General features: G+C 49.5%; 1 protein-coding gene across 1 annotated transcript in view; it reads right to left on the bottom strand.

The window, feature by feature from the left end:
• LOC146816603 (cysteine-rich venom protein-like) overlaps positions 1-12,582 on the bottom strand; it is a 138,931-nt gene extending 126,349 nt beyond the window's left edge. Inside the window, exons 1-3 of the mRNA XM_085609533.1 lie at positions 12,511-12,582; positions 11,329-11,355; positions 10,997-11,122 (exon numbers count right to left, since the gene is read on the bottom strand). Coding sequence (XP_085465659.1) covers positions 10,997-11,122; positions 11,329-11,355; positions 12,511-12,582 — 225 coding nt within the window. The remainder of the gene's footprint in view (positions 1-10,996; positions 11,123-11,328; positions 11,356-12,510) is intronic.
• Between the last annotated feature and the right edge of the window lie 981 nt (positions 12,583-13,563).

The raw sequence follows: 13,563 nt of genomic DNA, 5'->3' as shown, positions 1-13,563 counted from the left end.
GTGCATGGGGAGGCTGTTCCAGGTCTTTGCTGCACTGTTGGAGAAGGAGCGTCCTCCACTTTTGCTTCAGTAGATGCGAAGAGTATGGGCAAGTGAAAGGGAGGTGGAGCGTAGTCTTCTCGACAGTTGGTGGGAGTTCAGGTGGTGGTTATTGTATGCAGGTCCTTAGTTGTGTAGAGCATTGTGTGCGTGGGTCAGCAGCTTGAATTGGCATCCCTTCTATATGGGGAGACAGTGGAATTGCCTAAGGTGTGCTGTGATGTGTTTTCATCAGGGAAGGCCAAGGATGAGTCTGATTTCGGTGTACTGTGTGGTCTGAAGTCCCTGTAGGAGGTGTGCACTGATTCCTACATAGAAGGCATTGCTGTAGTCCAGTCGGCTGGTAATGAGGGCCTGTGTCACAGTGCATCTTGTGTGTAGGAGTAGTCACTTGAAAAATCTTATGTAGCATGCGCAGAGTGTGGAAGTAGACAGCAGAGATGGGTTTGATCTGTAATTTCATATTGAGCTTGTTGTCAATGATGATTCAGAGTTTATTAAATGGGTAAGTCTATTATACTCAGAACCACTGGCACAGGTGGTAGTTAATAATAAAAAATCGACAGTCTTTAAACTCAGACATGGGACTAGACAGGGGTGCCCACTGCCCCCCTTGCTCTTTGCGTTGTCTCTGGAACCTCTGGTGCCATGGATCCGTAGAGATCCCATCACTTGGGGGCTGAAATGGACAGAAGGTTGGGAGGATCGTATCTCTCTTTACGTGGATTATTTTCTGCTATACCTTGCAGCTCCTAAAGCATCAATCCACAGAGTTCTCAATATATTCACGAATTTCTGCAAATATTCTGGATACACTATTAATTGGAACAAATCCCTATTATATGTCCTTCATGGTGGGTCTCCATCCCTACCCAGAGACTGCCCCATTCAGGAAGCGAAAGACGGTTTTCGATACCTTGGGGTCAACATCACTGCAGATCCCAGTGCTAGTTACAAGTATAATCTACTCCCCCCACTACAATGACTGAAGAATGACGTGGCACACTAGAAGAGTCTTCCACTGTCATTGTTGGGTTGAGTAGCATTGTATAAAATGTTGTCACTACCACGCTTTTTATATTCCCTCCAAAACTTTCCAAACCCGGTCCTGATGCAGTAAAGAAGTGGAAAAAATTCAGAGAGAACTGCTTTGGGATGGACACCCCCGCATTTCCTTCTCAAAACGAGTGAGACGTTGGTATGACAGGGGAATCGGGCTCCCTGACATAAAAAATACTACTTGGCGGCCCACTTAGTGGCGACCAATCATTGTATATACCGCCATTGGGATGACCTGGGATATAGGATGGATAAATGGCTACTACCTGGTGGCAATTTTAATATGGGCCTTTATTCAAAACCCACCAAATTTTGCCTAGCAGGACCGACTGGACACTCAGTGAAAGTGTGGCATGCTGCCACTTGCAGCATGGGTTGGGGGACAAAACTCACACAGGCCACTACCTTGTGGGACATCAAACAGCTGGGCACCCTGAAGAACACAAAGGGATTCGATAAATGGGATATGATAGGGATCTCTAAAATAGGCGACCTATGGAAAGGGGGGCGAGTCATACCATTTGATACTCTCCAACAGGAAAATGAAATGGCGGACACAGAACAAGTTCGAAATCTACAGATGAGACACGCACTGACGTCGCAGATACCAAAGGGGGAATCTCTCCCAGAGGCTTCTCCTTTGGAGGATAGACTCCTCGACAGATACTTGTAAACAAAAGCGGTGTCTCTAACGTATAAAAAACTGGTCAATAATGCCCCAGACTCCCTCATGACGCTTCGGCGGGGCTGGGAGGTGGACATTTCGGAGTTGGACGAGGATGAGAGACAGGAGGCATTGGCCTCTCCGAAAGAGGTGGCGATCTCTGCTCGATTGCTATTGGTGCACATTAAGATCCTTCATAGAGTGTATGTTACGAGGTCAACCCTGGCTAAGATGGGTAGAACAGACAATTGGGAGTGTAGGAGGCGATGTGGCCAGGGAGGCACATTTATACATGTACTGTGGGAATGTACATAGGTTCAGAAATTCTGGGCGGACATCCACCAATTGGTGACCCAGGCATTGAATATTTTCACTCTAATGGCAGCCGGCATGGCTCACGGGTGTCAGGGCGGGTGTGGGGTCACGGGAAAGGTGTAAAGGAAGGTCTTGCAGGGGGAATAAAAAGAATATAATTTACTTGAGGCCGGGTCCCACGTCTCTGCTCCTGCTCTCCTGCCTCCAACTCCAGGAACAGGAAGCAGGCAGCCAGGCTCCCTCCCCTAAGCCAAATACAATGCTGCAATGCAGCGTTGTGATTGCTCTGAGTGCCTCTAACACAGCGCTTAGCCAGGGGCAGGAGGGGTGGGCATGTTCTCCATGCAGGTTGTAATGCAGCCTGCATGGAGAATGAGGAAAGTACGCATGACTGGTTTGGAAAGTCCGAGAGGGCTGACCAAACAATCATTGCACACTTAAGAGTGGTCAAACCACTCCTCCCCTGCTGCGAGAGCAGATCAGCTCCGCCCACCCACCCACAAAGCAGCAGGATATGAAGCATAAAACAATAATAACTCTAAGTTATTATAATTTTATGTTTCTACTTGGCATTGCTTAAAAGCAGTGGGGCAACGCTCGTTCACCGTAGGGGAGGATCAGCTACAGTCTCACTCCCTGTTGAAGGTTGGTGGCAGTAGCAGGGTTAGAGGTGTTCACCCTGAGATTTTGCTCCACCTCCGGTGGGAGGTGTTGGTCATTTTGGGGGTTGTAGTGCAGGGGCTGCAGATGCTGAAGTGGATGATGGAGTGATCGGTCCATGTGAGTTCTGTGACATGGCTGAATTTGATGCAGTTGCTGAAGGTGAAAATTGGGTCCAGAGTCTGTCATGCGGTGTGTGTAGGGTCGTGAGTAATCTGGGTCAACCCGAGGCTGATCATACTGTCGAGGAGGTGTGCAGTATTTTTGTCATTTGGGTTGTCGATGTGAAACTTTGGGTTGCCAAGGAAGATGTAGTCCTTGGAGTCTAAGGCTAGGGGCACAAGACATCGCCACAGACATTTTTTACTTAGCCCAAATTAATGGCTCTTATTACCCAGAAGCACTAAAATAAGGAACTTCCTGTATGTGATTCCTGTTCTTTTATGTCTGAATAAACAGTAAGTTTACCTTCCAGGCATTCAGGTGAGGTTTATTTATTTGTATTGTTATTTTGTTTCTTTTTAATATTTTTAATCTCCTTCTGAGACCATCTATAGCAGCGTCTATTCCTCTAGTGTTCGGTCTTCTTCCATCTTGCTGAGCAAAACTCTGCCTGAATGATTTGTTTAGGTTTGTACACATCAAAGTCATGTTCAGGAACATTGACCAAAAAAGAAAAAAATAAAATAAAATAATGTCTCACCCATTAAATCATATTATATATATATGGGTTACCTGCAACGTTAACTTAGCAAAGCCCATTACAAGGGGATTGTGAAAAGGAGGCTACAAGTACCCCGTTACCGCGATGTCCGGGCGCGGGGATCCTGTCCCCCGCGCCCGGTCGATTAACGTCCCGGTCACACAGGACACCCTCTCTTTCTCGTTCCCTGCAGGTACCGCCTCCTGGACTGGGTGAACCGGAAACACTCGCCCGTCATCCCGGACGCAGAAACTGGACGACCTCGATCGACCCGGAAGCACCCGGCCCTGACCCCGGAAGGGACCCGCCAGACAACAACCCGGAAGGTAGAAAAGGCCCCGAGAACGATGGAGAGGCGTTCGGAGCAACCGACTCGTGGCAGGAGACAACGGAGAGCGACGAACCCCCGACTGAGAGCGGCATAACCCGGCTGGTCCGAAGCAAGGAAGAGGACGAGGACGTCTGGACGGAAGACTGGTGGCATCCTCAGGAGGAGGCTGGAGAGCGGCCGCAACTCGGATGAGAGTTGCGGCGGGGCACGGGAGTACACGTCACCTTTCTCCGTGGCCCTCTTGTAAATATAGAACTGTACATAGCATAGGAGACACGCGCACTAAGACACTGTATACTTATTCCCCTTTTCACGAGCACTGTATAAATTCCGATCACTACCCAACACCTTGCACCTCTATCCCCTCCCCTCTCTTACTTACCTCTTCCATCGCCCCTTTCCGTCCCGCCCTCACTACCCTCCTTCGTAAACCCTCACTCACAGGTGTCGGTGGAAGGATTCTGACGGTGTCGCTCGGATTAAAAGCCCTTTCGCTTCTCTCCCTTTTTCAAGCCTCCGTGGAGCTCCAGTACCATTCCGAGGAGACCGTAGGAGAAAAAGGAGAAGCAAGAATCAACCTCGGCTCCACCACGCCGACCCGGGTCACCAGCCAAGTCAACCGTCCCTTCCCCCATTCTGACGTTGTATATCTGTGCAGCTGTTGATTAAAGCAGAGACATTGCTCACTATATTCGGCCTCCCTGCCTGTTATTCCGGTCCGCCCTACCCACAAGTCCACAAGTGGTGTCAGAAGTGGGATCGTCCGGAGGCATGGAGGCCGCAGTCAAACAATTGGCAGAATGCCAGGAGCAACTGGGGAAGATGATGGAGAGATTCCTCAAGACAGCGGAAGACGATAGGGGGCAGCTGCATGACGTGCTGAAAGGCCAGGGTACCGCGCAGGACCAAGCCCTCGAGAAACTCACCACTGTCATGGGGCAACAAAGACCCGTCACCTCCCTGCCCTCAGTCGTGGTACAGAAGTATGTACCTGGAGAGGATCCCGACTACTTCTTCACGAACTTTGAGCGCCTAGCCCAGGCAGCTGCCTGGCCCGAAAACCGGTGGGGCCACTACTTAGGTCCCCTATTGACCGGAGAACTACAGGCCGCCTACCAGCAGGCTAATATCCAGGGACAAACACCATACGCCGACATCAAGACCTGCATCCTGGAACGATTAGGGATAGACGACGAGACATATAGGGTCCGGCTCCGTCAAGCAAAGGAAGGACCCCAAGAAACTCCTAGGGCTCTGGCTTTCCGTATTCAAGATCTGGCCAATCGGTGGTTGAAGTCGGCTACAGCCACTAAGGAAGACATTCTAGCCAAAATATACTTGGAGCAATTCCTGGCTTCCTTATATCCTGCCACCCAGAAGTGGGTACGCCAACATTCACGGCTAACGCTCGACAGTGCGGTGGAAATAGCAAGCGCCTACAGCAGAGCCCAGGAGTCCCAGCGACCCAAGGAGGAACACCATTCCCGCAACCCTCCGGGGAGCCAACCCCGGATCACACGACCCCCTCAGGTGGTCAGGAAACCCGACCCTGTTGCCCTCATGCCTTATCCTGTCTTGCCTCGCCCCCATCCACCTGGACCCCAATGTTTTCATTGTGGTGGGTACGGACATATTGCTCGCGTTTGTCCTCAAAAGGAGGAGCCCATGGACATAGGGATGGCTAAAAACTATGTATGTCTCACCGCCGACACCACCCCTCCTCCGTTCCGATGCCCAGTGCGGATTGAAGGACACAGAATGATGGCCCTGGCCGACACCGGCTGCAGACAAAGCGTTCTAAGACCCCAAGAACTACCTCACCCGGTCGGTCCAGTGACCGGTACCGTGGCTATTAAATGTGTCCATGGCGACACCAAGCACTATCCGACCACACAGGTCCATGTCCAAAACCCCACAGACATGGGTAGTCTGTTGACGGTGGGCCTTATACCTAACCTCCCAGAACAAGCGATATTGGGAAGTGATTATAGTGGTCTACCCCCTCTCCTTCAAGACACCACCGAATCTCTGAGGAAATGGTGGGCCGAAGCTCCGTTCTCCCGTGACTCCCCTCCGGGGCGTCCAGCGGTCAAACTATCCAAGACCAAAAGACAGAAGAGGAACGAAAGGAAGGACTTCGCTATGGCCTTTCCTGCCCAAGTTGATATCCACCCATGGGAAACCGACAGGGAATTCCGCGCCACGCAACAAGAAGACCCGGTGTTGCAAGAAGCATGGGCGCGTGCGCTGGATGCTGAAGATCCCCTACATGTAGGTCCTTATTTCTTCCGGAAAAACGGACTCCTCTACAGAAAGGGAGGACCCCAACAGCCTCCCCAGCTGGTTATCCCTGGGTTATTTCGTGAGAAAGTACTGTTCCTAGCACACAGCCATTTGCTGGGAGGGCATTTCAGTGATGAAAAAACCGGTCATACCATCCTAGATAAGTTTTACTGGCCAGGGGTACACGGACAGATCAAACAGTATTGCCGGGAGTGCCCGGTCTGCCAACGGAATAGTCGGTATCGGCCCCCCAAGGTTCCTCTCCAACCCCTCCCCATCATTGATGTCCCTTTCACAAGAGTGGGCATGGACATTATAGGCCCATTGCTTCCCTCGAGGTCCGGATGTAGATATGCTCTCGTACTGGTGGACTATGCCACCCGCTTCCCGGAAGCGGTACCCTTACGCCACCCCACCACTCAAAACATTGCCAAAGCTCTCCTATCCATTTTTTCGAGGGTTGGTTTTCCACGCAAGATATTGACTGACCAGGGGACCCCCTTTGTGTCTTCCCTGATGCGCCAAGTCTGCTCCCAGCTAGGCATCAAACAAATACGAACAGCTGCCTACCACCCTCAGACTGATGGGCTAGTAGAGCGATACAATGCCACCCTTAAGACAACCCTTAAAAAGCTTTTGGGCCTCGAAAGTAAAAGATGGGAGGAGATGCTTCCCCTGGCACTGTTTGCCATTAGGTGTAAGCCTCAAAGCAGCACAGGATACTCCCCCTACGAATTATTGTATGGAAGAGCCCCACGGACACTCTTAGATATGGCTAAGGAAGCGTGGGAAGCCGAGCCCGACAGAACCCGACCCTTACCTGAGTACGTCGACAACCTAAAGACACACTTGGAACAGATAAGGGTCATTGTGAGGCAAAACCTGGTAGCCGCTCAAGACACCCAAAAACACCAGTACGACAAAGGAACCAAAGTCCGGAAGTTTAGCCCTGGCGATCTAGTGCTGTTACTATTGCCTTCTTCCGACCACAAGTTACTAGGACAGTGGCAGGGTCCCTTTTCTGTACTAAGAGCCGTGACTCCTGTTACCTATGAAGTGGAAACGGAACCCACCCGAGGTGTCACGCAGATATATCACGTGAACCTCTTGAAGAAGTGGGAGGGACCCCGTCCTGTCCTGTCTAATACAATACCCCCTCCCTTTGAAGTGTGCATTGACCCTGACCTCCCCGAATCTAACAAACAGGATCTCAGGCGGACCCTGTCCTCGGTGCAAACGGTCTTTTCCTCCCTTCCAGGACACTCCACCGTGGTCGAACATGCCATCCACACGGAACCAGGAAAAACCGTGAGACAACGGCCCTACCGCATCCCGGAAGCTCGAAGAGCCATCATCAAAGAGGAGACAAATCAAATGCTGAAAATGGGCATCATAGAACCCTCCAATAGCAGCTGGAATTCCCCCATAGTGCTAGTACCCAAGCCGGATGGCTCCACCAGATTCTGTATAGATTTTAGAGAAGTGAACAAAATATCGGCCTTCGACACCTATCCCTTACCCCGCGTAGACGAAATGGTGGAACGCATAGGTAAAGCCAAGTATATAAGCACCCTGGACCTTTGTAAGGGTTACTGGCAAATCCCCCTCAAAGAAACGGATAAACCCAAGACCGCCTTTTCCACCCCTGAGGGGTTGTTTCAGTTTAGGGTGATGCCTTTTGGGCTTCACGGTGCCCCGGCTACCTTTCAAAGAGCCATGAACTTGGTACTCCAACCCCACCTAAGGTATGCCGGGGCGTACCTAGATGACATCGTCATTTATAGCGACAGTTGGGAGCAGCACTTACACCACTTACGTTCTGTGGTAGCCTCTCTGGGAAACAGTGGCTTTACCATCAACCCCTCCAAGACCACCCTAGCTGCCCAGAGCGTGAAATACCTTGGATACCTGTTGGGGGAAGGGCTCATACGGCCCCAGAACAATAAGATCAAAGCCATTCAGGCCATCCCCTTTCCCCAAACCCGGAAGGACCTTCGTGCCTTTCTGGGTTTATTAGGGTACTATAGGAGGTTTATCCCGAATTTCTCCCAAACCACGGCCCCTTTAACTGACTTGTTGAAGAAATCCACGAAAACTGAAGACCTACTCAGACATCCCTCAAACCTGGTGGTCCACGCCTTTGAACGACTGAAACAGTCCCTACTCTCGGAACCGGTGTTAGTCAGCCCGGACTATACCCAGACCTTCATCCTGCAGACTGATGCCTCTGATCAGGGTTTAGGGGCTGTTCTTTCCCAAAAGGACTCGACAGGGATCAAACGACCAATACTATACCTTAGCAGGAAACTTTTTCCTCGAGAAGTCAATTATGCAGTGATAGAGAAAGAGGCCCTAGCCATTAAATGGGCAGTGGAAAGCCTTAGGTACTATCTGGAGGGGCGTGAATTTATATTATACACCGATCATGCCCCTCTAGAATGGATGGCCCGTAATAGGGGTCACAATGACCGAGTCCTTCGGTGGTTTCTATCCCTACAGCCCTTTAGATTTAAAACCGTACACAGGAAAGGACTACAACAGGGCAACGCTGATTATCTGTCCCGGTATCCATTCCCCAGCCCCCCTACTAGAAAGACAGCTAGGGAAAGGGGATGTGAAAAGGAGGCTACAAGTACCCCGTTACCGCGATGTCCGGGCGCGGGGATCCTGTCCCCCGCGCCCGGTCGATTAACGTCCCGGTCACACAGGACACCCTCTCTTTCTCGTTCCCTGCAGGTACCGCCTCCTGGACTGGGTGAACCGGAAACACTCGCCCGTCATCCCGGACGCAGAAACTGGACGACCTCGATCGACCCGGAAGCACCCGGCCCTGACCCCGGAAGGGACCCGCCAGACAACAACCCGGAAGGTAGAAAAGGCCCCGAGAACGATGGAGAGGCGTTCGGAGCAACCGACTCGTGGCAGGAGACAACGGAGAGCGACGAACCCCCGACTGAGAGCGGCATAACCCGGCTGGTCCGAAGCAAGGAAGAGGACGAGGACGTCTGGACGGAAGACTGGTGGCATCCTCAGGAGGAGGCTGGAGAGCGGCCGCAACTCGGATGAGAGTTGCGGCGGGGCACGTGAGTACACGTCACCTTTCTCCGTGGCCCTCTTGTAAATATAGAACTGTACATAGCATAGGAGACACGCGCACTAAGACACTGTATACTTATTCCCCTTTTCACGAGCACTGTATAAATTCCGATCACTACCCAACACCTTGCACCTCTATCCCCTCCCCTCTCTTACTTACCTCTTCCATCGCCCCTTTCCGTCCCGCCCTCACTACCCTCCTTCGTAAACCCTCACTCACAGGTGTCGGTGGAAGGATTCTGACGGTGTCGCTCGGATTAAAAGCCCTTTCGCTTCTCTCCCTTTTTCAAGCCTCCGTGGAGCTCCAGTACCATTCCGAGGAGACCGTAGGAGAAAAAGGAGAAGCAAGAATCAACCTCGGCTCCACCACGCCGACCCGGGTCACCAGCCAAGTCAACCGTCCCTTCCCCCATTCTGACGTTGTATATCTGTGCAGCTGTTGATTAAAGCAGAGACATTGCTCACTATATTCGGCCTCCCTGCCTGTTATTCCGGTCCGCCCTACCCACAAGTCCACAGGGATACATTTTTCTCACTTAAAATTAAGATTGTGTATTATATTTACTTGTGCTACGCAGTGTTTAAAGATGCAGTTCTCATGAGATTGTGTGATCCGCAGTATCTTGCTGCTGTAGCAACCAGGGTAAAGTGGAAGTCTCTACTGCTTGCTGTAGCTAGCAAGATGGAAGACACATAGCCTGGAGTGAGCAGCTTGCTAGGGGATGCCAGAAGAACTACAGGCCTCTCCAAAGGAGTTCCCACGCTGGAAACACCACAGCAAGTGAGCGAAGCAGATATTTATGCTGCTTTTTGGGCTTGTGAGGGGCCACCTCCAGCCCAAACCCTGAGACTGGAAGCAAATATTGAGACTATGGGAGGCCCTGATGATGAGGAAGTAAAAGGGTTCTTTGTGCAGGACTCTGAGCTTTCTGAACTCTGAGAGCACTTGAAAGATAAATTGGGTTTTGCCCAGTTTGCTGCTCAAAAGGAGGATTCTCCCAATACCAGCAGTTGGAGCCGGGGTCTGTCTCTGCACGGTGCTGTCCACTGCATCATGACACATGAGGGGAGAGAAGTCGTTAAACAAACGTTCTGGAAATGTATCCTCTGGAACATTTCATAGAATTCCTGGCGTCTGTTAAAGTTGACAATCTACTTGCAGGGATGTCTTCACAAGGCACAGTCTGTTCAGAGGATGCCCTGCCTACTGGCTCAGTGGATAAGGGAGTAGAAGGGACTGTTAAGAGAGCCTATGCAACAGATACTTTTTCAATTAAGGCTAATGCTATGACACCTATATTTTCAGTCTCCTCTAAAATACTTTCAAACTCTTGTGGATTAGATGCAGGAGGCTATAGACTATTCCTCAACCTTTTCAATGATGGAACAACCAGTCTTAGAAAACCTTTGTGTTTCAGCGGCCACAAGAGGGGCAGCAATTGCCACAGGTAGGCACATCTGCATGCATTACTGGAAAACTGATGGAGCTGCAAAATCCACCCTGATCAATCTGCACTTTGTTGGTTCAAAGATCTTTTGTCAGCTATTTGGATAAATCATTGGGGAACTAGAAGTTAATGGGTCCTGTACAGTCACAATTGAAGCACTGCTTTTTATTCTTAAAATGTGTCGTTCAGGTATAAACACAGTCAACTTGGTTAAGATTACTTTAAACAAATTTGCACTCGGTTGAGTATTATCACTTGCAAGTGTATGTGAAAATACTTTTCAATAAAAGAAACTGGCATTTTTAGTGAGCAGTAATTGATTACAATGAATCACCTAGATTAAAATTGACTAACTGAACCCTAGTATACAACTACTTGACACCAAATGATCAGCTTACCATTTTTAGTATGTTGGCTGCAGGTGGAACAGTCAGCTTCCTGAAGCAATTGTGAGCTGTAACAATTTCTTGCTGGTTCACTGGTTGATTTGTTCTGATTGTGGAACAGTTTTTTATTTCATAGGCCTAAGTATAAATTAACAGAGAAGTGTTACATTTATGTTAAAATGTGTGTTCTTCAATTTTATAAATGTATTTTACTATATGCACCAGGCTACATTTTCTCTTTCAAGAAGTATGAAAATAGTTATTAAAAATCACAGATGAGTGCATCAGAATCCAAAATGTCAAACACTTAAAATCAAATAGGAAAACCCACATACAACACTTACAATCTGGGTCTGCTTCAGTTCTTTAGCCTTAAATTAGAGAATAAAACAAATATTTGATAGTTGAAATGGAGTTGTAAGGTACAGTTGTCATTGATATCATGTTGTCAATTCTCCTCAAAGGTAAAACTCTTTATAATGCCAATCTATGAAAACATCTCTATTAATAGAGTCACTTTAAATCCAACAATCATATAACTAAATATTGTCCTTGTCTGTATTTCTTTAACTACTTCTCTAGAGGTCAGTTTAAATCCACTTTGAACAACTTGCTATTTTACAACTTTACTTCTACTGTTCATAGAATCATTCCCCGCATAACAAACTTGCAAGTCAGATTATATTCTGTGACATCCATGTTGATTAAACAATAGTTTCACATTCTGTACTGTCACCTTAAAAGTAGGTATTTATTTTCCACACTTTGTTAGCATGCACACGTTTCAATACTTGCCTTTCAAAACTAGCATTAAAAATGTGTAAGATTTGTATGAACTGTGCATATATCTGCTTAATTCATTATACTACCAAATTTGACACCTATGCAAATATATCTATTTTCTTAATGTAAGTCTTCCTGAGAACCATCTAATATGTCGAATGTTGCCTACATTTGCCATCCTTTTTTGGTTTTGTTAGAAATATGTAGAAAATGTCACAGATTAGATACATCAGCCCTAATTATTAGTCCCTGTGAGGCAATAGATGTTTTGTTAAATAGTACCAAATCATCTGCATAGGTTAGGCACTTGACAGCTGCCTTTACATTCTGAAGGCATGCAAATAAAAAACTCCTAATATGGAAAAATGTTTGCAAAATACAAGCATGATAGGATCAAGGCTTCAAGACAATCCTATTTTGAACTGTTGCTGAATGGCATTTGACTGGTAAACTACTCTCTTTACTAGGTTTGTTCAAGGGAGCGACCCTTGACCCTGTTCTCAGGCAGGTCGCTCGACCTAACTGTGCCATGCATCCCGCCCCGCTGCTGCTGCGAGTTTGAGCCGCCAGGACTTCTCTCTGGACATCTCCCCTCTCGTCCTCTGTTAATTATTTTTCTGCCTTCTTTTCAACTGTTCTGCTATTCTTCTCTGTTGTTCTCTGTCAATTATTTTACTGCCACTTTTCAACTGTTCTCATTCCTTTCTATGCCTTTCTTTCCCAGCTCATTCCCGCCCTCTTGCCTTTCCCACCTCTTCCTCATGCTCGCCTTCCTGTTGCTGCATCCCCTGCGCCCCGCACCCTCGCTCACCCATTCGCCCACATACCCACCTCCCAGCTGCTCCTCCCTCCCACCTCCCCTTCTTAATGGCGGCCGCTGTGCCGCCGCGCCGCTGGCGCGCCTAAGGCAAGCCGGTCTGTGCCCGTCAGCGCCTGGACCATGCCCAGTGCCAGACCCCCTAGCCCCCACTAACGCCACGACACCTGGCGCCGCTACGGCGCAAACCTCCTCCACGCACTCAACGCCGGCCAACCAGCCACCTGCTTCCAGGCCTCCCCGAAGCTCACCCACGGACCCTTCACCTGCCGAAACTGCAGCTTCACCAGCCAACGAACACCCGCACATCCTGCCCCTCCTACCAGGGCAGGTCACAACCATCTCAGATGCATACTACTCAACACCCGCTCAGTCCACAAGCACAACATCGAACTCTGGGACCTTCTGTACTCATCCTCCCCGGACGTCGCCTTCTTGACGGAGACCTGGATGAACCTCTCCTCATTGCCCGACATTGCCATAACCATCCCGGACAGCTATAAAATCACCCGCAGGGACCGCACCAACAAACCTGGAGGAGGAATCACCATCCTCCACAGGAATACCCTCAGAATCTCAACCAGCACCGAAGACACCCTCAGCACAGTCGAACACCTGCACTTCCAGATTGATCACAACACCGCCCTCAGAGGAACCCTCGTCTACAGACCCCGCAGACCCCAACCACAATTCAGAGACTTCTTCACCGACGTCGTCAGCACACACTCCCTTGCCTCGACAGACTACATCCTCCTTGGAGACATGAACTTCCACCTCGAGAACGCCAACAACAGCAACTCCACCACCCTGATCGACAACCTCACCAACCTCAGACTCAAACAGCCCGTCACGACACCCCCCCACTCCGCCGGACACACGCTCGACCCCATCTTCTCCACCAGCAACCAGGTCACCTTCAGTCACACCACTGAACTCCATTGGACTGACCACCGCTGCATCCACTTCTCCTTCAAGAAAC

The sequence above is a fragment of the Triturus cristatus genome, chromosome 6 (assembly GCF_964204655.1).
Source record: "Triturus cristatus chromosome 6, aTriCri1.1, whole genome shotgun sequence".
Lineage (NCBI taxonomy): Eukaryota > Metazoa > Chordata > Amphibia > Caudata > Salamandridae > Triturus > Triturus cristatus.
Note: the sequence above shows the minus strand (reverse complement) of the source record. Positions and strands in the feature narration are given on the sequence as shown.